The following is a 24405-nucleotide window of genomic DNA, read 5'->3' as shown; positions in this document are numbered from 1 at the left end:
TAATGGATGGATGGATGCATTGTCTTCATTATTTAACAAAGAGTAATTATCTGGCCTTTTTTGTGTGCAGTTTTTCTATACATTTCTTCCCTATCCCTTCATTATTCTTTTCCTATCGTTTATTATTCTAGTGCTTACTTTTGAATGTTACCATAGAAACATAGCAGTTGCTTGTTATTGTTTTGGGTGCTCATTGTCTATACTACTGCTTTTAGCATTTGAATAGCACAAAACTGGAAACTACAGTGATAAAGACGGATGGTGGTTCCCTAGGTTAATTAACCATTTATATATGCTTATTTTTGTTTTTACAAAATGTGTTTGTAGCATGTAAAATATTTTAACTATAAGGAGAGAGAGCTGTAGCCATCCTTGCATTTATCCATTGTCCCATTGTTAAACTTAATTAATTCCTTTATAGTTTTGGTGAGTGTACAGACACCAACCATAAATTGCTTAGCAGTTCAAAAAATACAGCAAAAGGAAGACAGGCAGTTTTTGAAATTGTTTTGTTTGTTTCTATATGATGTGCTGCAATCAGGTAATATTTTCACTGGAGTTTAGCACAATTCATACATAAGAGGGTGCTGTTGGAAAGCAGAAAATTAGAATGTTGCTATGTTCCCTTATGTGGGCTGCAATCTTGTGAATAGATCTACAGCAATCAATCATTTATTTGCTTCATCTCAAGCTTCATGGGCCTGCTCACAGTGCCTAACTACATTCTAGTTTATATATATTATATTATATATATTATATTATATATATATATATATTAATTTTATATATATATATATATATTATGTGATTCCTGTTACCCTTACGGTTTTTACATTTCAATATACAAAATAAATGAGTGGAAAGTATCTTTTTTTTTTTTTTTTGGGGATGGAAGCATTTTTTTTTTTTACAGTGGAACTATAGTAACTTGTGATATTTGGGGAAAATAAACCCTTGCATCCAAATTGTCATTAATGTTTTCTGCAAAACATTACAAGCAACACTTTGTGAGACCTGTAGCCATATGAATACATAGTTAATTTAGAAACCTTGTGCTTACAAACATTACCATATTAAACTTTAAAGTACAGTCATTGTTGATAATGTTTATCCAATGCTGCCACCAAAAAAGTGTAGCTCAGTGCTATGGTACATTTCTATTCAATAGCTGAACAGAGGAAGCACTTGTTAGTTTTGACAAACACGCTTTTGTTGTAAAAGGATGACATTGACTAAGTGATATGGGCTTTTTTTTTTGGGAATAGGACATCAACAGCACAAAGGCTTCTGCTATTTCAGATCGGTTACTATGCAGGAAGTAAATCTTGATTTGGACTGTTTCAGTCTAATTTGGAAACCCTGTCACTGTCGAAATAAGCTAAAATGGATAATTGACTAAATAATTTGCAGAACTACAGTTGAAACAAAGAAGATAAGTTACAATGGTGACAACAGATGTGTGCAGGAATCATTTCTTAAAGTAATTTTATGCCTTCCAATAGTAATCCACATAAAGAATACATTGTGCTTAGGACTTTTTTAAGTTTATCGCAATAGTTTGAGTTCACCTGTAAATGTAAATTTAATAATTCAATGTTTACCTTTTTAAAAGCTGCTGAATTTAGTTTGTTTTGCAGACCTCAGTTTTTAAAATCTTTGCTATATTGGTGGCTGCTTTTTGAAAGATAAGGGATAGTAAAATTCATTTTTCACTTCATTTAACTTAAGTGCTTCAAAAGCTGCAGAAATGAAATGGCAATTTTAAGCCTTTGTGCTTCCTTCATTATCTTTTTATTTTACTTGTATTCATTTGTTGTTGTGGATTGATTTTTTTTTTTTTTTCCGAAGGAAAAGGAATTGTTTAGAATATTGGATGTTAAAAAACAGGAACACAAGATTTAAAAGCAAATAATTCTGAATCACAATCACTACTGCATTACCTTATGGTATTCTGCAAGTTTTATGCCAGTAGTAATTGTAAGAGTGCACTAAATGTTATAGTTAACTGATGATGGAATGAAAGTTTGCATGGGTATTTTTTTTATTTTAATAAAGAGATTTTCCTTTTTAGTGAGGCTCGCTCTTGTTGTTGATTTAAAAATAGTAGCAATTCAGTTGTTTGCCATTTTGGTTACATCTTCAGAGACATGGGCATTGTCACAATGGAGCTTGGTGGTTCCCCATACTTCTGCAGTGTTTTTCTCCAAGAACTCTATATTCTGTTTAAGGTTGGTGCCTGTCTTACATCAACTGCTTTATTGGAAAGTGGATACTGGCAAGTGAATCATGTCATCATGTTGTGGTGATTAGAGTTCTATTTTTAAATATAATTTTATTATAGGTAAAGTCTTTATTATTAGAAGTACAATATTTTAACAGTACTTGATTTGTGAGGTAGCATGCATAATTCGGGAAATGTTGCTGTAGTAGTTTGTGCTGTTACCATTCCAGGGCCTGGGCACTCTCTGTGTTACATCTTCTCTGTGTCAGCATTGGCTTTAAGAATTTTACCCTTAACTTGGTAAGTTTAATTCCAAGTTACTGACCTCCATTAAATTATTGAAGGTGAGGAAATAAAATCTTAACTGTATAGGAGACTGATAGATTGATTTGTTATTTATGGTTAAGGCACAGATACCTTAAATGTACATAGTTTTAATCAGGGCATGGTAATAGAATAAACGAGTGGCAAAGTTACTGATTCATATGATCATATGCAAAATCCTAACAATGTGTTGGCATTTCCAATGTGAATTCATTTCATGTAGTATTGATCAGCAAAATGACTGGTCTGAAGATGCCATTATATTACTTAAGCTAGCTTACAACATATCTCTGCGAGGGCTTGTTTTCCACCTTCCCTTCCAACATTCAGCAATATGAAACACTTGTATTTGTTTTTTGTTTTATTGGTACTTTATAGAGGAAAGCTCTTCTGAATTCCTTAATTAATATGATTTTTGCGGTTGCAATGTTTAATTGATATTAAATTGCATTTTGTGTTATTTTCTATGTACTCGATATTTAATGCATAAAAATCTGTTTCAGAGTTCAGAACCATACAGGGATTTGAAAAAAATAAAAAATCAAAAAATACAGCTAGTAACTGATCTTTGTCATTAAGGATGAGCATTTTGCAATATCTGAAAGTTTTATACAGTACATCACATTTCACTAATTATATAGTAACATTGTAAGCAAATTGAATAAAGGGGTTTTAAAACATTTCTCAAATCATTTTTTTCCAAGACACACGTTCTTGACATTTTACAATGGCCCTGATGAGACTTGATTCACATTTACAAAGTTTACTTTAGAAAGAAGATATGGGCACAAACATTTTCATCATAGGGAACCTGAATTTTGCATTTTCATGAAACCATAAAAGACAGATTTAAGACTGTGTATTGGGTGATGATTAGACTTGTAAATGTCAAATTAATGCTGCATGCTGTAGCAGTGGGTGGCATAGTCATTCACTGTTTCTGGCTGTGGGAGTACAGCACCAGTGTCCTGGATTGTATTCTGTGGGATTTCTCTGAATCTTTGGATTTATCTCCCCCATTTAAAGAATTTTCATTAGTGAACCATAATTGGCCAAGTATAAGACTGATTGTACAAGGTAAATGAATGTTCTTTGTAATGGAGGCTTTCTTTCTGCCTGGTGTCTGATATTGTCAGGTTGAGATTCAGCTTTCTGTTAGGGATGTTAGAGGAACAGATAATTTGGGACTAAATCAATACTAAAATCCCAAAAATGTACTATTTTTGTTTTTACAGTTGGTACTGCACTGCTGAGCGACTACAAGTGGACACCTTACTTCAGGAGGCACCATAATATATGGCAAAAGGCAGTAAAAACTATATATAAAAATGAATCTGAGTGATACAGCACCATATTAACATGTCTCAAAGAAGAATAACAGCTGAAGTCATGTCTGGAAATTGTTTCATTTCAAAACATGAGAAATTCAGTGCGTAATTGCTAGAATCATGCTTATCATTTAAAGGAAAACCACATATATAACACATAGGCTTCTTCCCTATGCCAGATTGGTGGTGGATGTGTACTTCATATAACAGCATTGCTGCTCTTAGGCACTTGACATACTTTGATGCTGGCTGTGTTGTTTATATTCCAAGTTGTGTGAAAACATTACGTGTGAATTGGCAGATTGTGTACATTTATTTTAAGAGATTTTTGCGCTGCTGTCAGATAGGTTTCATTTTAAAATAGCATTTTTTATTTGGCCAATGTGTTCTCAGTTTGATTTGTTTAATTATAGTTTATATGACATATACTTAAAATAAATATTGTTTGATCTTACATTTAAAAAAAGACTCCAGTAATCGTTTTGATATAAATTAAGTCAGAAGACTCAGTTTTTGATATCTTTTAGATTGTCTTTGGTATGATAATATACAGTACCACTACCATCTAAAATTTTGTAAATCTATACTAATAAAAGGCAAAGCCCTCACTGACTGACTGACTGACTGACTCAGTCACTCACTGACTCATCACTAATTCTCCAAGTTCCCGTGTAGGTAGAAAGCTAAAATTTGGCAGGCTCATTCCTTACAGCTTCCTTACAAAAGTTGGGCAGGTTTCATTTCGAAATTCTACGCGTAATGGTCATAACTGGAAGCTATTTTTCTCCATTTACTGTAATGGAGTTGAGCTCAAAAGCCGTGGGGGGCCGAGTTTCGTGTGACATCATCACGCCTCCCACGTAATCACTTGAATTGACTGTCAACGCAGTGCATAGAAAACCAGGAAGAGCTCCAAAAAGCGCGGAAGAAAACATGCATTATATAATTGAGAAGGCAGCGAAACAATAAGAAGCGAGTGAGTGACATACAGTGGTGTGAAAAACTATTTGCCCCCTTCCTGATTTCTTATTCTTTTGCATGTTTGTCACACAAAATGTTTCTGATCATCAAACACATTTAACCATTAGTCAAATATAACACAAGTAAACACAAAATGCAGTTTTTAAATGATGGTTTTTATTATTTAGGGAGAAAAAAATCCAAACCTACATGGCCCTGTGTGAAAAAGTAATTGCCCCCTGAACCTAATAACTGGTTGGGCCACCCTTAGCAGCAATAACTGCAATCAAGCGTTTGCGATAACTTGCAATGAGTCTTTTACAGCGCTCTGGAGGAATTTTGGCCCACTCGTCTTTGCAGAATTGTTGTAATTCAGCTTTATTTGAGGGTTTTCTAGCATGAACCGCCTTTTTAAGGTCATACCATAGCATCTCAATTGGATTCAGGTCAGGACTTTGACTAGGCCACTCCAAAGTCTTCATTTTGTTTTTCTTCAGTCATTCAGAGGTGGATTTGCTGGTGTGTTTTGGGTCATTGTCCTGTTGCAGCACCCAAGATCGATTTAGCTTGAGTTGACGAACAGATGGCCGGACATTCTCCTTCAGGATTTTTTGATAGACAGTAGAATTCATGGTTCCATCTATCACAGCAAGCTTTCCAGGTCCTGAAGCAGCAAAACAACCCCAGACCATCACACTACCATATTTTACTGTTGGTATGATGTTTTTTTTCTGAAATGCTGTGTTCCTTTTACGCCTGATGTAACGGGATATTTGCCTTCCAAAAAGTTCAACTTTTGTCTCATCAGTCCACAAGGTATTTTCCCAAAAGTCTTGGCAATATTGAGATGTTTCTTAGCAAAATTGAGACGAGCCCTAATGTTCTTTTTGCTTAACAGTGGTTTGCATCTTCGAAATCTGCCATGCAGGCCGTTTTGCCCAGTCTCTTTCTTATGGTGGAGTCGTGAACACTGACCTTAATTGAGGCAAGTGAGGCCTGCAGTTCTTTAGACGTTGTCCTGGGATCTTTTGTGACCTCTCGGATGAGTCGTCTCTGCGCTCTTGGGGTAATTTTGGTCGGCCGGCCACTCCTGGGAAGGTTCACCACTGTTCCGTGTTTTGCCATTTGTGGATAATGGCTCTCACTGTGGTTCGCTGGAGTCCCAAAGCTTTAGAAATGGCTTTATAACCTTTACCAGACTGATAGATCTCAATTACTTCTGTTCTCATTTGTTCCTGAATTTCTTTGGATCTTGGCATGATGTCTAGCTTTTGAGGTGCTTTTGGTCTACTTCTCTGTGTCAGGCAGCTCCTATTTAAGTGATTTCTTGATTGAAACAGGTGTGGCAGTAATCAGGCCTGGGGGTGGCTACGGAAATTGAACTCGGGTGTGATATACCACAGTTAGATTATTTTTTAACAAGGGGGCAATTACTTTTTCACACAGGGCCATGTAGGTTTAACAAAAAATGTTTCTGATCATCAAACACATTTAACCATTAGTCAAATATAAGACAAATTAACACAAAATGCAGTTTTTAAATGATGGTTTTTATTGTTTAGGGAGAAAAAAAATCCAAGCCCTGTGTGAAAAAGTAATTGCCCCCTTGTTAAAATAAATAACCTAACTGTGGTGTATAACACCTGAGTTCAATTTCCGTAGCCACCCCCAGGCCTGCCACACCTGTTTCAATCAAGAAATCACTTAAATAGGAGCTGCCTGACACAGAGAAGTAGACCAAAAGCACCTCAGATGCTAGACATCATGCCAAGATCCAAAGAAATTCAGGAACAAATGAGAACAGAAGTAATTGAGATCTATCAGTCTGGTAAAGGTTATAAAGCCATTTCTAAAGCTTTGGGACTCCAGCGAACCACAGTGAGAGCCATTATCCACAAATGGCAAAAACATGGAACAGTGGTGAACCTTCCCAGGAGTGGCCGGCCGACCAAAATTACCCCAAGAGCGCAGAGACGACTCATCCGAGAGGTCACAAAGACCCCAGGACAACGTCTAAAGAACTGCAGGCCTCACTTGCCTCAATTAAGGTCAGTGTTCACGACTCCACCATAAGAAAGAGACTGGGCAAAAACGGCCTGCATGGCAGATTTCCAAGACGCAAACCACTGTTAAGCAAAAGAACATTAGGGCTCGTCTCAATTTTGCTAAGAAACATCTCAATGATTGCCAAGACTTTTGGGAAAATATCTTGTGGACTGATGAGACAAAAGTTGAACTTTTTGGAAGGCAAATGTCCCGTTACATCTGGCGTAAAAGGAACACAGCATTTCAGAAAAAGAACATCATACCAACAGTAAAATATGGTGGTGGTAGTGTGATGGTCTGGGGTTGTTTTGCTGCTTCAGAACCTGGAAGGCTTGCTGTGATAGATGGAACCATGAATTCTACTGTCTACCAAAAAATCCTGAAGGAGAATGTCCGGCCATCTGTTCGTCAACTCAAGCTGAAGCTATCTTGGGTGCTGCAACAGGACAATGACCCAAAACACACCAGCAAATCCACCTCTGAATGACTGAAGAAAAACAAAATGAAGACTTTGGAGTGGCCTAGTCAAAGTCCTGACCTGAATCCAATTGAGATGCTATGGTATGACCTTAAAAAGGCGGTTCATGCTAGAAAACCCTCAAATAAAGCTGAATTACAACAATTCTGCAAAGATGAGTGGGCCAAAATTCCTCCAGAGCTGTAAAAGACTCATTGCAAGTTATCGCAAACGCTTGATTGCAGTTATTGCTGCTAAGGGTGGCCCAACCAGTTATTAGGTTCAGGGGGCAATTACTTTTTCACACAGGGCCATGTAGGTTTGGATTTTTTCTCCCTAAATAATAAAAACCATCATTTAAAAACTGCATTTTGTGTTTACTTGTGTTATATTTGACTAATGGTTAAATGTGTTTGATGATCAGAAACATTTTGTGTGACAAACATGCAAAAGAATAAGAAATCAGAAAGGGGGCAAATAGTTTTTCACACCACTGTATACAACCATATTCATGAGTGCTGCTACTTCGGAAACAAAGCACGGTGTAAACCTAAAGTTTAAATTAAGTTCATAGACAGGCTGCCGCTGGCGTTTGTCATGCCCACGGGTAATGCGGGATACAAGTTTAATGAGAGGATGCAGGCTATATACAAGAGTTTTGATCACTTTGTAACTAAGTTAAAATTGCAGGTGGAGGGCTGTGCTTATGCAAATTCCGAGAGAGTGTGTTTGTGGGGGATTGACAGTTAAGGCGGGTGGGGGAGTCACGTCATCATCTCCCCTCTCGTTCACCTCATTTCGCTCTGAGCTGAACTCCACAGCTAACGCACGCAGTGTTACGGAAGCGACTTTGTGACGCTGCCACCAAATACTCACAGAAAAGTCCACAAGTTAATACACACGCTGTCTCTACAGTTTCTCCACACTGAATCCTCCAGGCACTATTTATAAGAGGTTACATTGACAATCGTGTTACGTTATTTTTAAAATGTTTCCTTTTCTTAGCACAAGCACAGCTGAGAAGCTTCGATGCATATGCTCCATAACGCGTTAAAAAAAAAATCACGCATTTAATCACATTTTGCAATACAAGCAAAGGGGAACTTATGTCAGTGCATGATTTCATGGTACACCGATTACATTGATCAGCACTTCCTGATTCATTTTACCCTCGCACACCCTTGGTTTGAGAAGAAATATGAAAAAAATATGACGTTAACACAGAAAAACAGATCACCAATTGAAGCTTTATGAATAATCGATTCGCCATCAATAATTGTTTTGGTAAAACCATACTCGGTGTAATCCTCCTTCCATTGTATAATTTTTCCGCCACTAGCCATGATTAAATGAACGGTAAAAAAGTAACAGCGAAGCGAGGGTGACTTATTCAGGAAGGCAGGCCACAGCTCAATAGCTCGAATTTGGATATAAGTAGGTTCTATTTAGTTGCCATAAATATCTTTGTTAAGAATGGAAGTTGAATTTAGTCTTTAAATTTCTATGGTAAAGAAAAAGTTATGCAATGATGACTACATTTAACTATATACAGTAATCCCTCGCTATATCGCACTTCAATTTTCGCGGCTTCACTCTATCGCGGATTTTAAATGTAAGCATATCTAAATACATATCACGGATTTTTCGCTGGTTCGCAGATTTCTGCAGACAATGCGTCTTTTAATTTATGGTACATGCTTCCTCAGTTTGTTTGCCCAGTTGATTTCATACAAGGGATGCTATTGGCGGATGGCTTAGAAGCTACCCAATCAGAACATGTATTGTATATTAACTAAAACTCCTTCTCTTCCTTCCTTCACAATTATGCGTCTTGCCTGCCACGGTCTTAGTGAATTTTTAAATATATATGTGTGTGTGTGATAGATAGATAAATCACTGCACTGACCAAAATTACGTCCACAAACACATGTATCTGGGCTCTGACTGACGCTTACAAACGCTCTCGGCTGTTGTTTACAATCGCACAAGCGGATACACGTGACTGCATTCGGGTCGTAACGCAAGATGTTGGTCGTAAATCAAACATATTGCAATTTGCTTTGGTTTATTTTGGAGACAGCAAAACATATAATAGTAAATTTACTGTATATAAATGATTTTCTTGTTGTAACATCCTACTTCAGATTTGTTATGCTAATGGAATTCATAATTTATTTTTCTTGCCTTGGTTGTTGCTAGTGTTGATTGTCAAATTCACCAAAGCATTTTTCACAGTGAATATGCTTTAATCGCCAGTGACCTTGTTCCCTGAATATATTTCTGGAAATTTGCCTTGCAGTGGCTTCGACAAAGTTTTTTTCCCCATTGAACCATGATGTTTGGCAAGGTCAGTGTGACATCACAGCACTGTAGCAGCCATTCATAGCACTTTTGCATATGCCTGCTGTAAGATTGCCAATCTGCTTTGGGTATGCATGATGTACGATAAGTACTCCAGCCTTCCAACTCGCATGTATTTTTTTGAGGGTGCATTAGCTGACCATGATAAGAATATTACAAGTACTTCCACCAGGTATTTAACACTTATCAGCTTATAAGCAAGTCATCATTATTGGCAGAAGAAATCCTGTTGGTCCCTAAAATTTCATTTCTTTGTATTTGACCATTTATATTGTCTCAGAGGAATGCCGAATAAAGCCATGTTGTGTGAATGAATATGCTCTAATGAATGGTATTTATAGCTTTCTGTAAGCAGGGAGTGAAAATAACCTTTGTTTTTACTTAAATTATTAACAATAAGTGATAACAGATTTTTTTTTTAATTCTGAATATTGACAACAGGTAGCCTATGTAAACGGTGAAAGCCAAAAAGCTCTTTGGTGCAAATGTGTAAAATTTTTGATGGCAGAATAAAACTACAATCTTCAGTCCCAAAATTGAATGAGTTACTGATCAAGTCCATCTTAATTCACAACAGCCCAGCAATGGAGCAGTAAAGTGAGAAGCGCTAATTCAGACCTGTAAGACTGACGGTTTTGCATTTTCTAAATGCAGTCTGTAGAACAGATGGTGATGCACACACTTTAAGTCTGTATATTTGTAATGTTATCATCAGTCATATATTCATCTGATTTTTGCATTACAGATGAGCAAATTACTTACGACAGTTATAAAAAAAATTATTACTGCTAGGTAAAGGAAGGTATGTAAATGGTGGTATGAAAATTCACTTTATGCTTCGGAGCTATATTTACATCAACAAAACTAGATAAAATTGACTGTCAGTAAAAGTCAAGTGTAATAAAGTTCATAGTACTGACATCTGTTCAAAAGTTATTTAAAAAAAATGTAATGTCAAGCTGTAAGCAGGGAATGTCTTAATAAATTGTGAATTTTATGTACCATCATTTTATTATCAGCCTAAATTTTAACCTAAAGCATGGACCTTATTTATTTTTTGTATTTACTTATTGGCTTTAGCATCATTTTATTAATGTAAAAGAAAACTTTAATGTGCAGTGTTTAATGACAGAGTCCTCGTCTTATCTGTGGTGTCTTTTGTCTTAATGCAGTATATTTCTTATAGTTAAGTAGTTTTTCTTTGTATTCTTTAAACCAGGTCCAAGATGGGCTTCATGGAACCTAGGGGTTTTTATTTGTATTCGATGTGCTGGAATTCATCGAAACCTTGGTGTCCATATATCTCGAGTGAAATCAGTTAATCTGGACCAGTGGACACCTGAACAAATACAGGTATTTTTTTTTAAATTATACCAAGTAATTTGACGATATGCCTCACTTAAGAAATACTATTTGAATACTATACAAGTTTAATAATTTGTATGTTTAAAATGTATTTCAGGTGAAATGTTGTGTATTAGGCTTCATTAATGAACTCAGGGATGCTTTAGACTATTAAAATGATTTTTTGTTGTTTTTTAAAATCTTGACTCAAACTAATAATTGATAGTCCTTAATATGCTTATCTTGACTTTGTTGCAATAGAACCCTCTGCTAATTGGATGTTGTGTTGTTACGGTCAATCAGTCTATCACATTATCTTTGCCAGTTGGAAATGACAAAGAGATAGTGGACGCCATGGAATCCAAAAATATATGGATTAAATCATTTTATTAGACTTTGCATAGCACATATTTATAAATTAAAAAAAAAAAATCCCACACAGAAGGTGAATGCCCAGTTGTTGTTGTGGTCCAACTTTGACTTTCACTTGGTTTGCTAATACTGATCGTGGCACACCCAGAGGTTTATTTCCTCCAGAATTTCTGTTGATTGGAATTTGTCTTGCCTCTTCTCCATTGTCAATTGGTCATATATAAGCTCTAATGTTGAGGCACTTGTATAGTAATGGTTTTATGTTAACCGTGTTTAAATGTGCTCTGTTATGTATTTAATCAAATATTTAACTCAAAATGTACATAAACGTTGTTAGGCATGTCATGAAGGCAAGTATCAGTGCTGTCTGCCTGTGATTAGATTTTATAATCTGTTAAGGCCCAGATGCCCTGCAACATGCGTCTAGGATCTTTCGAGTTACAGAACTTCTTGTTGATCTTCTGTGCATACTGATGTTTAGCTTTCCTGTTAGACTTGGAAAATTTAGCCCAAGCTGATCTGAGAGCCCCTTTGTCTCCTGATCTAAAGGAAAGCATCTCTTGCTTTCGGTCCAGATAATATTTCAGGCCGTGTGCTTGGAGACCGTGCTGACCAACTGGCTGATGTCCTCACAGACATCTTCAACATCTCATTAAGCCAGATTGTGGTCCTGTGGTAAAGTGAGGTCTATGGCTGTTTGTCATTTTAAATAAATAATCCCCGCACTCGCGTCTTGGTAGGAGTAGGCTTGGTAGCGTGCGAGAGTGGTTCGGGAACCTGCAGTTCTACATTAAGTGCACAGATGTAGGATCATCCGTGACCCAAATTGATGTAGGGAGCTGCTAATCGTCACAGTTGTGCAACGCCTCTATTTTAAAAGGTGAAAGTGCGAGGGAGGGAGGAAAAAAAAATGGATTGAGATTAATAAGGCCAATCAAGAGTGAAAGAAAGACAAAGAAAAGAAAGGAGGTTAAAAAGATAAGAAGGCAAGAGGTGGAGATCTGGTGCAAGTGAGCACACAAAAGGTTGTGAAGGCAGACTGCTTAGAGGAAGTCACTCATAGTGCATGAATGGCACTCTTGGGCTGATGGCCTCTCCAGCTGAGTGACCTGGGTAGCTGGAGTGGCCATATCGTGGCTCAGTTGTAGTGACTTGCTGCAGAGAGGCAGTGTGGCTGCAGGGGAAGAAGCTGAGAGGGATGTTCTGTGGGTGGTACCATGGACCATTGGGACGCAAGTCTAGCAGCGGGAGTCGGTGACTCCATGAGGTGCCCAGCTTCGAGCCAGAGAGGGTTAGAAGGGGGCCAGAGCCAAGGACCAACGTTGAAGGAGCGTTGAACTTGCCAGATTGGCACCTTCTTGGCTGCAAAGAGACCCGTGTTGGGTTAAACTAAAGAGATACCAGGTCTGCACCAGGGCTTAAAGTTTTAAGGACAGTTTCCTGCCTTCTGGTTTTTAACCTCGTTTTTAAAGGAATATTTATTTAATTAGTTTTTAACCAACACTTTATTTTTATGGAATTATTTATTGAGCACTTTTTGAACATTATTTGGAATTGTTTTTCATTAAAGCACTGAACACTTTTGCACCTTCCCCTTGCTTCATGTGATGTCGGGTTCAAGAGGCTCCCAAATGAGAAGAGGAAGCAAGGAGCTGGACCCAACTGTCACAGGTCCCCACGAGCTCTAAAAAGACCATTATTATTCCAGTGCAGAAGAAGTCAACAGAGACAGGTCTTAATGACTACTGCCCTGTAGCTTTGACTTCGATCATGATGAAGTGCTTCAGGCAGTTGGTAACAAGACACATCAACTCTGTCCTCCTCACTTCAGTGGTCCCACTGCAGTTTGCTTACCTTCCAAACTGCTCCACTGATGGCACAATCTTCTATACCTTGCACACTGCACTATCTCACCTGAACACCAGGGATACTTATGTCAGCATGCTATATGTTAATTTTTATCTTGCCATTCAACACAATCATTCTGCAGCAGTTGGTGAGCAAGCTGTCTCTGCTCGGCCTCAATGTTCCATGGTGTAATTGTATTCTAGACTTTTTGACAGAGAAGCCACAGTCAATGTGCATGGGCAGCAGAACATTCAACACTATTAGGCTGAGCACAGGTGCCCCTTAAGGCTACATGCTGAGATCACTATTGTTCATGCTGCTCACTCATGACTGCACCTCCAAGTCTGAATCCAATGTCATCATCAAGTTTGGGGATGATACAACCATAGTGGGCATTATCAGCAATGATGATGATGGCCATCCTACAGAGAGGAGGTTGAACATCTAATGAGGTGGTGTAGTGAAAATAATCTGTCTCATTTAAATGCTGATAAGACAAAAGAGATGCTTGTCAATTTCAGGAGAACGTTGGCTGATTATACCCCACTGCTCATCAAAGGGTCTGCTGTGGAGAATCACTAGCAACAATTTTCTGGGTGTTTATATTTCTGATGACCTCTCCTGTTATCAGGAAGGCATAACGACGCCTTTATTTTCGTGGAAACTGAAGGGAATTGGCTGCCACAACCCATTCTTAACTACCTTTTAAAAAGGAATTGTGGAGAGCATCCTGACATACTGCATCACTGTGTGGATTGGGAACAGGAAAGACCATTAGTGTAGACATGTACTGAGGATAGCTGAGAGAATCATAGGGTTCTCCCTCACCTTGATCCAGGACATTTTTGCAGACACGCTGTTTGCATAGAGCCTCCCCCATTGTGAAAGACGTCTCTCACTCAACACACATACTGTTTGAGCTTCTGCCATCAGGTAGAAGATACTACTGCATTAGGACCAGCACAGCCTGCTCCTATAACAACTTCTTTCCCCAAGCTGTCAGACCTCTGATCTCATACATGACACCCAGTACCATATACCCATAACATTTCCCCCAGTTATACTATCACTCTACACTCTGCACGTTACTTTGGATATTGAGCATGTTTGAGCTTCATAATCTTGTTGTTTGTTTTGTTACATTGTATTGTTGAACTTGTTTAGGTAATGTTATGGTGTATGTTAAATGTATGTTGTGTTGCCTATGCATCTGGGAATGTAAGGAATGAAATTTAGTTCAACACTATACTCTGTATTTGAATGAAAGTAACAGTTGAGTTGAGTTGAGTTGAAATTGAAACTGAAATGATACTGCTAATGACAAAAGTGTACAGTCTCTCCATACAAAAGCTGCTTGTAGATGTTCTGTTTATCTTTTGTCTTAAAGCCTCAATAATCTTGTTGCACATAAACAAGATCAGTAATTACTCCCCAAGGCCCCTAAATACCACATCAGCCTTATAACATGAGTATTACACATTAAGCATACTATAATGTTTTTTGCTGTGGCTACAAAATTACTTAGAATGGTGAATCCTTGCAAAATGCATACATATTTACGAAAACAATACAATATATTTTGTGTCTGGGAATTCCAAATGGAGGCAAATTTTTTCTTTTGTAAGGTATGCTGCTATTTAAATTGCTTTTGCATCATAATGTTACAAATACAATGTTTAATCAACACATTTATTCATTTTCTCAGATCTCAAATTAACCTACTGCTGTTTCCTGTTTTTAATTAAAGGTGTCATATTTTTTTAAATGCAGATTTAAGTTGATCTCTAAGCAAAATACTTTGACTTTCGTTGTGCTTACATGCAGATTTTAGTTTTTGTTAATGTACTTCTTGACATTTAGCTTACATTTATTTTTTTACCATTTGCCCTTAATGCAAGTAAATTGATGGATGCTTAATTACTCATGTTCCTGTGCTATTGGTTAATTAATTCTTCCACTGTTAGTGTGTACAGCGATATCCATGGAAAAACTAATGTATACAGCTTGAATACATAGACCTAGAGAAATGTATAATTCAAGAGAAAAAATAGGTTCCTAGGCATTACTAATCCATTACAAGTTTAATCTCTTTAAATATTGGGTCCTGGTCAAAATGTTACTGATTGCTCCACTACTCTTCAACTTAATTAATTTATTGAGGTTTTTCCCTAAATGAATCTATGAATCATATTTTTCCAAGATAAACCTTAATAGCAGCTGGCAACCTCTTTGTGTTTTTATGCTGCCTAAGTGAACTCTCTTTTTTGCACATGGCAGGCGGTGCTGGCTTACACTTTAAAGTATTTAGTGTGTTTAATTGTTTGAGCTGCAGCTTCTAATTTTGAAATTTTAAGCAATTGTGATTTTTTTTTTTTAGAAAAAAAAAATGCTTTTATCAATGTGATTCATCTTAAATATTTGTATAAGGATTGATTAAAAAGTATTTTGATTTAAACTGAGTAGGCACAAACAGTGGTGTTTACTTGAACTCAGTCATGGAGAGCTATGACACTACTGTAAGACAAAACTTACACAGCTTTGCAATCCATTTGAGGTATTTTGTCTGCGTGCATTTCTGTTTCAATCTAAATTTTCATTTTTCAGTGGCTGCAACATTGACCCATTCAATAGTTATAGACTGTTGTGTTGATGATGGTATATTATCCTTGTTTGCAGCAATTTGTGCATTAGCCAGCTGTGTAACAAAGCAGCACATTTTTTGAATCAAAGTGTTTTTGTAGTCAGTTAAGGGCTTGAGAGATAAGCGGTAACAAAGATTTGGTGTTTTAAAATTGTGTATCAGTCCAATATTGACTGTCCTACAGTGCATCCGGAAAGTATTCACAGCGCATCACTTTTTTCACATTTTGTTATGTTACAGCCTTATTCCAGAATGGATTAAAGTATTTTTTCCTCAGAATTCTACACACAACACGCCTTAATGACAGTTTGAAAAAAGTTTACTTGAGATTTTTGCAAATTTATTAAAAATAAAAAAATTGAGATTAAACCAGGCACCGCTCATGACCAGGCCAACACCATCCCTACAGTGAAGCATGGTGGTGGCAGCATCATGCTGTGGGGATGTTTTTTAGTGGCAGGAACTAGGAGACTAGTCAGGATAAAAGGAAAGATGACTGCAGCAATGTACAGAGACATCCTGGATAAAAACCTGCTCCAGAGCGCTCTTGACCTCAGACTGGGGCAACGGTTCATCTTTCAGCAGGACAACGACCCTAAGCACACAGCCAAGGTATCAAAGGAGTGGCTTCAGGACAACTCTGTGAATGTCCTTGAGTGGCCCAGCCAGAGCCCAGACTTGAATCCGATTGAACATCTCTGGAGAGATCTTAAAATGGCTGTGCACCGACGCTTCCAATCCAACCTGATGGAGCTTGAGAGGTGCTGCAAAGAGGAATGAACGAAACTGGCCAAGGATAGGTGTGCCAAGCTTGTGGCATCATATTCAAAAAGACTTGAGGCTGTAATTGCTGCCAAAGGTGCATCGACAAAGTATTGAGCAAAGGCTGTTAATACTTATGTACATGTGATTTCTCAGTTATTTTTTATTTTTAATAAATTTGGAAAAACCAAGTTAACTTTTTTCACGTTGTCATTATGGGGTGTTGTGTTTAGAATTCTTAGTAAAAAAATGAATTTAATCCATTTTGGAATAAGGCTGTAACATAACAAAATGTGGAAAACGTGATGCGCTGTGAATACTTTCCGGATGCACTGTATGTATTTAGTTATCAGTACAGTAATATTATTAATAATTTATAGGGATTGTGTTATCCTGTCATTATTTAAGTGAAAAAAGTCTATTGTTGTTCCAGGTACATAAATTCTGTAAATGAAATATTTTGTAGGTTATATTGTCCTGGAATATATGATTAATATGCACTTTAACAAATGAAAATAGTTTCTTTGCCTTAAAGTTTTTCTCTTTATTGGTACCATATTTTGAGAAAACGATGTACCAACAGGAGACTAGTAAATTGGTGATTATTTGTAGTGACTGGAGCACAGACTATACATACGGTGCATTTAAGCATACAGTGGAATTTAAAAAGGTTTTCTTTCCATGGCTGAACAAGCTGGTTTTATTGTCTGCTGATTCCTTCCATATTCTCAAAATAAGAATACTTGTGTTCATGACTCACTAGTAAAACTGGATGTTTTGTAATACCATCCCACCTTTTGCCTTTTAAACCCTTTTAGTACATGGCCTTTTTTTTTCTAAATTAACAAATTTATATTTGTATCTACAGTAGTTTAGTGTGATGTGCAGTACAATTCACTAGTAACAGTAGTTGTATACAGTTGCACCCAGAGACCCTATGAAACTGGTCAAGTACAGTAGATTTATTACAAGTTTCATTGATGAAACCATGTTGTCCTTATATAGACATAGCTTTTGTTAACATTCTTCCCTTTATGATCCACTTTATCTCTGTCTATATACAAAGATCCAATTCAGTAGCTGTTGGTGAAAATATTAGTTCAATTGTCAACCTTCCTAGAGCTGCATTCTAGTATGAAGTAATTTATATTGTTTATACGAACTGAGGCTTTTGGGCTAGAATATATTAGTTTCACTCAAGCATATATTTTGGGGCTATATACTGTATGTCCCACTCTATGTAGTACAAATAACAGATATCCACACTTACCTCTATTAAAAGCTTTTTCTGTGACCAGTGCTAAGACCTCTGGAAGCGCCAGTAACGATCCAGTATATTATGTTGAAGTTTTATCTTGTGATATTGTCAAAGGGCACGCTTTCAGTAGTCTTTTAGCCAAAACTTTCCCCATTAACATAACCTTGTTATTCAGTTTTGAGTAGATGTAGACTCAAGATATCTTTATTCTTTGTGAAAATAAGTGTTACCTGGTATATTGTTTGGATTAAATATTATCAAAATTGCTTGTTTTAAAGGTATTCTGGATATTTTTCAAATTTGTGCTTCAAATGATTTTTGTCCACCACCTTCATTAATTTATGGGGAATCCCAGGTTACTGTCCATCTTCCTATTCAGCCAGCAATAATTTTGAATGTACTATTTAATGCAGACACCAAGGCTGATCTGGGACACTGAGGAATGATGTGGTATTTTGCTAGATCTCTTTTTATAGAAGGCTAAATCCTAAGTTTGTTATAGATATTTGCTTGAATATTATAACTAGTTGACTTTATTACTTATGCTAATCTGCTGAGAGTACTATCATATAATGCTTCAAGGAGGTACTTGCTGGTCAATGTTTTCCAGTATTTTATCTTTAAAGACCTTGGCATGGGTTTTTTTTTTTGGAAGAAATATCATACAGAACTTGACCAGGATCATTTTGTTGTCATGCAAGCAAAGTCATAAAAGATGTGCTCGCTTCTAGATGGGTCAGTGGAAACTATAATGCAGAGAATGCTCATGAGACCTCTTGCACTTGGTAAACTCAAGCCAACACTACCTACCATTGGGCAGCCTATCAGCTACTCTGATTGGATTGAAATGTATCTCATACCTAGGGAGACATTACAACCTTCATTGACTTCCTCGCAGTTTTGTGCCAGTTTAAAAAACTACTCTGGAGCTTACAGCTCTGGCTATCATTGCATAGTGTGGACCTACTATTAGCCTACTGTCAGTAAAACATTTTGAATAGAATACATGAATAAATGTGCATCATCAGTCATTTTGTAAAAGTGAACCTCTTTAATTCACATAGGATAAAGTAAAAATTATGTTTTTTCTTGATTGAGTTTGATGCATGTGAACAAAGGGTTGTGTTTGCTTTGTTTCAGTTTGTGCCTACATTTTTATAGATCATTAACATTTTTCCTCAAAAATATTTGTGTACACTGACATTCACCCAATGAATAAAACAATTTTGTCTCTTTAATTCATACCTGTTGAGAAGAATGGTTTCATACATCTTCTGATAATATGACTTATGCAAGTGATTGAAGTATGACTTGTATGCATTAAACATTTATATATTTCTTTTTCCTGTTTTATTACTGATTTATCAAATCTCTATTTTACTAGAGCATGCAAGACATGGGAAACACCAAGGCAAGAAAGCTTTATGAAGCCAACCTTCCTGAAAACTTTAGAAGACCCCAGACAGACCAGTATCCTTTGGTCTATTCTTTTAAGCCAATCTTTGACTTTACTTATTTGGTTTACAGCATTTTACAGTCATGGTAGAAAGTATCTACTGTTTTATTTAAACGCATGACTGATTTTGTTTTATTATGTTAAAAATTGATTGGTGTTTTTATTGTACATTTGTTTGGTATTTTAATTTTGACAGTGTGAAAGCTTTGGTTTCTACAAGTTATTTTTAATCCTGTCAAACATTTGATCACTAAGTTCTTTGCTACTTTAAAATACTTGATAGGCCTATTTTATGATTCAAATAAACAGACCCAAGAGGGCAAGGTGTGTATCAACAAAAGTCAACATGAAATGGTCCATCCACCTTTCCATCCTCTTCCGCTTATCTGACATCGGGTCGTAGGGTATGGCGTTATTTCAGTGCCACTATTCTGAGCACACGTAAAAAATATTGGCGCGTAAAAAAGATTGCAAGTGCAAGTGTTGCATTTTGAAGAGAAATTTATTTTGAGCGTACAAAAGCTGAATTTGAGTGAACAAAATTAATTGCTGCGTGCAAAAAATGTATTTCAGTGTTTGCGCTTATCCATATACACACACACAATAGCACCCCCTCTCGCTCAGTTTTTTCATTTTAAACGCTTGTTGCAATGTGTTGCTAGCTCACAACATTCTCTGCTGCAAGCGCTCAACTCTCTGTACACCGTTATAAGTGTGCCACAAAACCAACCAATCACAGACTTGGTTTCAAAAATTCTGATTGGCTCTTGCAGTCTCCAATCAGCTCGCTAGCTGCTGCATTCCGGAAACAGTCCGAAATGTAGCTAAATCCAGCTAAAGTCAATTAAACCCCAATTTGCGGATAATATCTTTAATTATTTTATTTTAAAATTGGGGTTTAATTGACTTTAGCTGGATTTAGCTACATTTCGGACTGTTTCCGGAATGCAGCAGCTAGCGAGCTGATTGGAGACCGTAAGAGCCAATCAGAATTTTTGAAACCAAGTCTGTGATTGGTTGGTTTTGTGGCACACTTATAACGGTGTACAGAGAGTTGAGCGCTTGCAGCAGAGAATGTTGTGAGCGCTAGCAACACATTGCAGCAAGCGCAAATGAAAAACTGAGCGAGAGGGGTGCTATTGTGTGTGTGTATATGGATAAGCGCAAACACTGAAATACATTTTTTGCACGCAGCAATGAATTTTGTTCACTCAAATTCAGCTTTTGTACGCTCAAAATAAATTTCTCTTCAAAATGCAACACTTGCACTTGCAATCTTTTTACGCGCCAATCTTTTTACGTGCGCTCAGAATAGTGGCACTGAAATAACGCCATAGTAGGGGCATCAGCTTGAGCAGAGATGCCCAGACTTCCCTCTCCCCGGCCACTTCTTTTAGTTCTTCCGGGGGAATCCCGAGGCGTTCCCAGGCCAGCCGAGAGACATAGTCCCTCCAGCGTGTCCTGGGTCTTTCCCGGGGCCTCCTCCCGGTTAGACGTGCCCAGAACACCTCACTAGGGAGGCGTCCAGGAGGCATCCTGATCAGATGCCTGAGCCACCTCCTCTGACTCCTCTGAGCCCCTCCCGGATGACTGAGCTTCTCACCCTATCTTTAAGGGAAACCTCCTTTGAAGAATAAAAAATTTGGATGGCGTTTCCCCTCGCCCGGACGTAGGTCACTGGGGCCACCCTCTGGAGCCAGGCCTGGAGGTGGGGCTCAATGGTGAGTGCCTGGTGGTTGGGCCTGCACCCATGGGGCTTGGCCGGGCACAGCCTGAGGAGACAATGTGGGTCCCCCTTCCCATGGGCTCACCACCTATGGGAGGGGTCAAGGAGGTCGGGTGCAGTGTGAGTTGAATGGTGGCCTTGGCGGTCCGATCCTCGGCTACAGAAGCTGGCTCTTGGGACATGAAATGGTATGAGGTTGAAACTTTTTTTAAACCTTGACAAATGTCATCTACAGTGAATTAATGGTTTTAGATAGTAGATGGCAGCAGAGATCTCAAAATAAACTAAGAATTACGAATTCCAGGCATTTACTATCAAATACTGGCCATCACCCTCACTCGCCAAGCAGGCTAACTCATTTTCTAGACACCTGTCAAAACAAGAAATAGAAGCCAGAATATGTCCTTTACTTTGTAGCAAAATGCAGAAAAAACATTGTCACCTTCACAGCACATGTTGCAAACATTATGACCTACTAATGTATGCAATTGAGTGCTTTATCAATAGCGTACAGTTCAAAATTATCATGTTTAGAGTGTATAGCACATTTGTATATTTCAGACAAAAGTGAGTTTTTTTTTAAAACCGCCTCAAAAGAGTTAATCTACACATTTGTCTAGACACTTTTGATTAAAATGAAATATGCCAAATGTAGTATGATTTATGAGGACTAAATTCAAAAGGATGATTACTTTTTCTATCTATTTTCAATGTGCTGAAAAACAAAAGCAGATAATTCATTATAAGCAAACGTACCATACTCCATCCAGAAGGACAGTCACCGACTGTTTAGAAAAGATATTTCACCAAGAAGATGCAACCAGCTGAATGTTGAGCATGAACTGCTAATATACCTATGCCTGTAAATTGGACCATGGAAGAATGTTTTGTTCATACACAAAACTTTCAGTCGTTGACTGATAAATCTTAATCATGGTGGGAATCTAAATGCACAGTCCTGCAGTATCATTGCTTATAGAGCAGTTATTCTTCTTGGCTGCTGTAGTGTGGGTCACTTAATAATTTTAATTATGCCCATCAACCTTTGTATGAAGAAATGGGCAATTTTGAAACAGTGTGGCAGTGGCTTAACTAGGCAAGAACAACCATCCAATTTATAATGTAAATATAGGTATACCAGGCTTCAGAGCCAGTTTAGTTTATCTGTTTTTTTTCCTTTACTGACTACATTACAGTACCCATCATTTGCTGTTAGACACTGCTGTGTCTGCTATGTCCAGTGTATACATGTTAATAGATTATCTTTTTTTGTTTATTAATAAACCAGCAGAAAGATGCAGTTATTTTGTCAACCTTTTCTTACTGTTGAAAAGATCTGGGTACTACCCTCATGATATAATATATTTTCACATTCTGGAAATAAGTTTGTTACTTGTAAGCTTCCACTTTATGATAATGAAAAGTGCCATTCTGAGCATGCAGGGGCAAACTTGGAAAAAAAACAGAAGAAGGAAATTTTGTGAAAACCAATACTTGTGTCATTCTCAAAACCTTTGGCCACGACTTTAGCGCGTTTTCATACAAATGATGTAGCTCAAAGTGCTTAAGATGAAGAAAGAAAAAAGAAAAATATAAAAATAAGATTAGGCAATACTAAGTAACAAAGAATAAAGTAAGGTTCATTGGCCAGGAGGACAGAAACAAGAAGAAAAAGATTCCAGGGGCTAGAAAGAAAAATAAAAACAAAATCTGCAGGAGTTCCAAGGCCATGAAACCGCCCAGTCTTCACGTGGAAGAATTAGATGATGATGATGATCATGTGGACATCCGACCTTCAGTCCATCAATGTAGGCCACCACAGAAAACCAGAAAAAGAACAGCAGAAATAGTAGGGGTTAGTATGGATTGCAGAGCCATGATAAATAAATGCATATACAGAATATCAGGGTTACACTAAAATGAAGGTATGAGAAAGCTTTGTTAAAATAATAGGTTTTTAGCAGTTTTTTAAAAAGTGCTTTACTGTATTAGCCTGGTGAATTTCAATCGATAAGCTATTTCAGATTTAAGGTGCATAACAGCGGAAGGCTGCCTCACCACTTTTAAGTTTAGCTTTTAAAATTATAAGCATACACTCATTTGAAGATCTAAGGTTACGATTTGGAATATAGGTGAAAGGGATTCTGAAATATAGGATGGGGTGAGATTATTTAAGGCTTTGCAAACCATAAGTAGTATTTTAAAGTCAATTCTAAATTGCATGAGTAACCAGTATAATGACATCAAAACTGGAGAGATGTGCTCAGGATTTTCTTTTCCTAGTTAATATTCTGGCAGCTGCATTCTGCACTAGTTGCAATTGATTGATGTTATTTTTTTTGGTAATCCTGATAGGAGTGTGTTACAGTGATCTAGTTGACTAAAAACAAAAATGTGAACTAATTTTTCAACATTTTGCAAAGTTATAAAGTATCTAACTTTTGCTATATTTTTTAAGTGAAAAAATGCTGTCCTTGTAATCTGATTAATATGTGATTTAAAACGTAGGTCAGAGTCAATAATTACCCCTAAATTCTCCACCACTGTCTCGACTTTTGAGCCTAATGGATCAAGTGTATTTCTAACTGGCTTTCTTTCAATCAGGTTCGTATTTGGAGGATGTGTTGTGTTCAAGTTACATTCCGTGTTTGTCTAGTCTATCCCTGGCCATCTCCTCTTCGTTGTCAACCGTTGTAAAGATGACAGGTTTCATTCATCGAAGTGTTCACTACCCAAATCGGTACTCGTGAATCTAAGATGTTTAACAGGCATTCCTGGTATTAAGTTGTGGATTTGCCTGCGAATATTTAGCGGCAGTGTGTCTATGAACGTAATTTAAACTTAAGATTTACACCTTGCTTTCCTATTGATATGTCTACAAAGGCTTGTTCAGCGTCAGAGGGTTGTTCCTCTCTTACTGCATCAATAAACAGCTCGTCTTCCTCTTTATATGAGACATCACACACTGCATGCAGTGTTTACTTTTTCCAGTCCTGCAAACTATAGCAAAGTGGTTCAATTTAGCACATTTTTTACACTGTCTTCCTTTAGCTGGACATTGACTTTTTCCACCGTGTGCTTTGTTTCCGCAGTAGCTGCACTTATGAATATGCTTGTATGCGTAACTTGCTTCATATTCTTTTGCTGCCGTCTCAATTGTGTAATGCATTTTTTGTTCAGTGCTCTTGGGAGCTCTTGGTTGTTGTCTGCGTACTGCGTTCGCAGTCAGTTCACGTGAGCCGCTCGGAGTACATGCATCAAATGTTCTAACCTGTGCTTGTGCTATCTCGTGCGATCTTGC

The 24405-nt window shown here is 37.3% G+C and overlaps 1 protein-coding gene across 1 annotated transcript in view; it reads left to right on the top strand.

The window, feature by feature from the left end:
• smap1 (small ArfGAP 1) overlaps nt 1-24405 on the top strand; it is a 167889-nt gene that overhangs the window by 52296 nt on the left and 91188 nt on the right. Inside the window, exons 2-3 of the mRNA XM_039738283.1 lie at nt 10917-11050; nt 19307-19392. Coding sequence (XP_039594217.1) covers nt 10917-11050; nt 19307-19392 — 220 coding nt within the window. The remainder of the gene's footprint in view (nt 1-10916; nt 11051-19306; nt 19393-24405) is intronic.

Source organism: Polypterus senegalus, chromosome 16 (genome assembly GCF_016835505.1).
Source record: "Polypterus senegalus isolate Bchr_013 chromosome 16, ASM1683550v1, whole genome shotgun sequence".
NCBI lineage: Eukaryota > Metazoa > Chordata > Cladistia > Polypteriformes > Polypteridae > Polypterus > Polypterus senegalus.
This window is presented reverse-complemented; position numbering and strand designations above follow the sequence as displayed.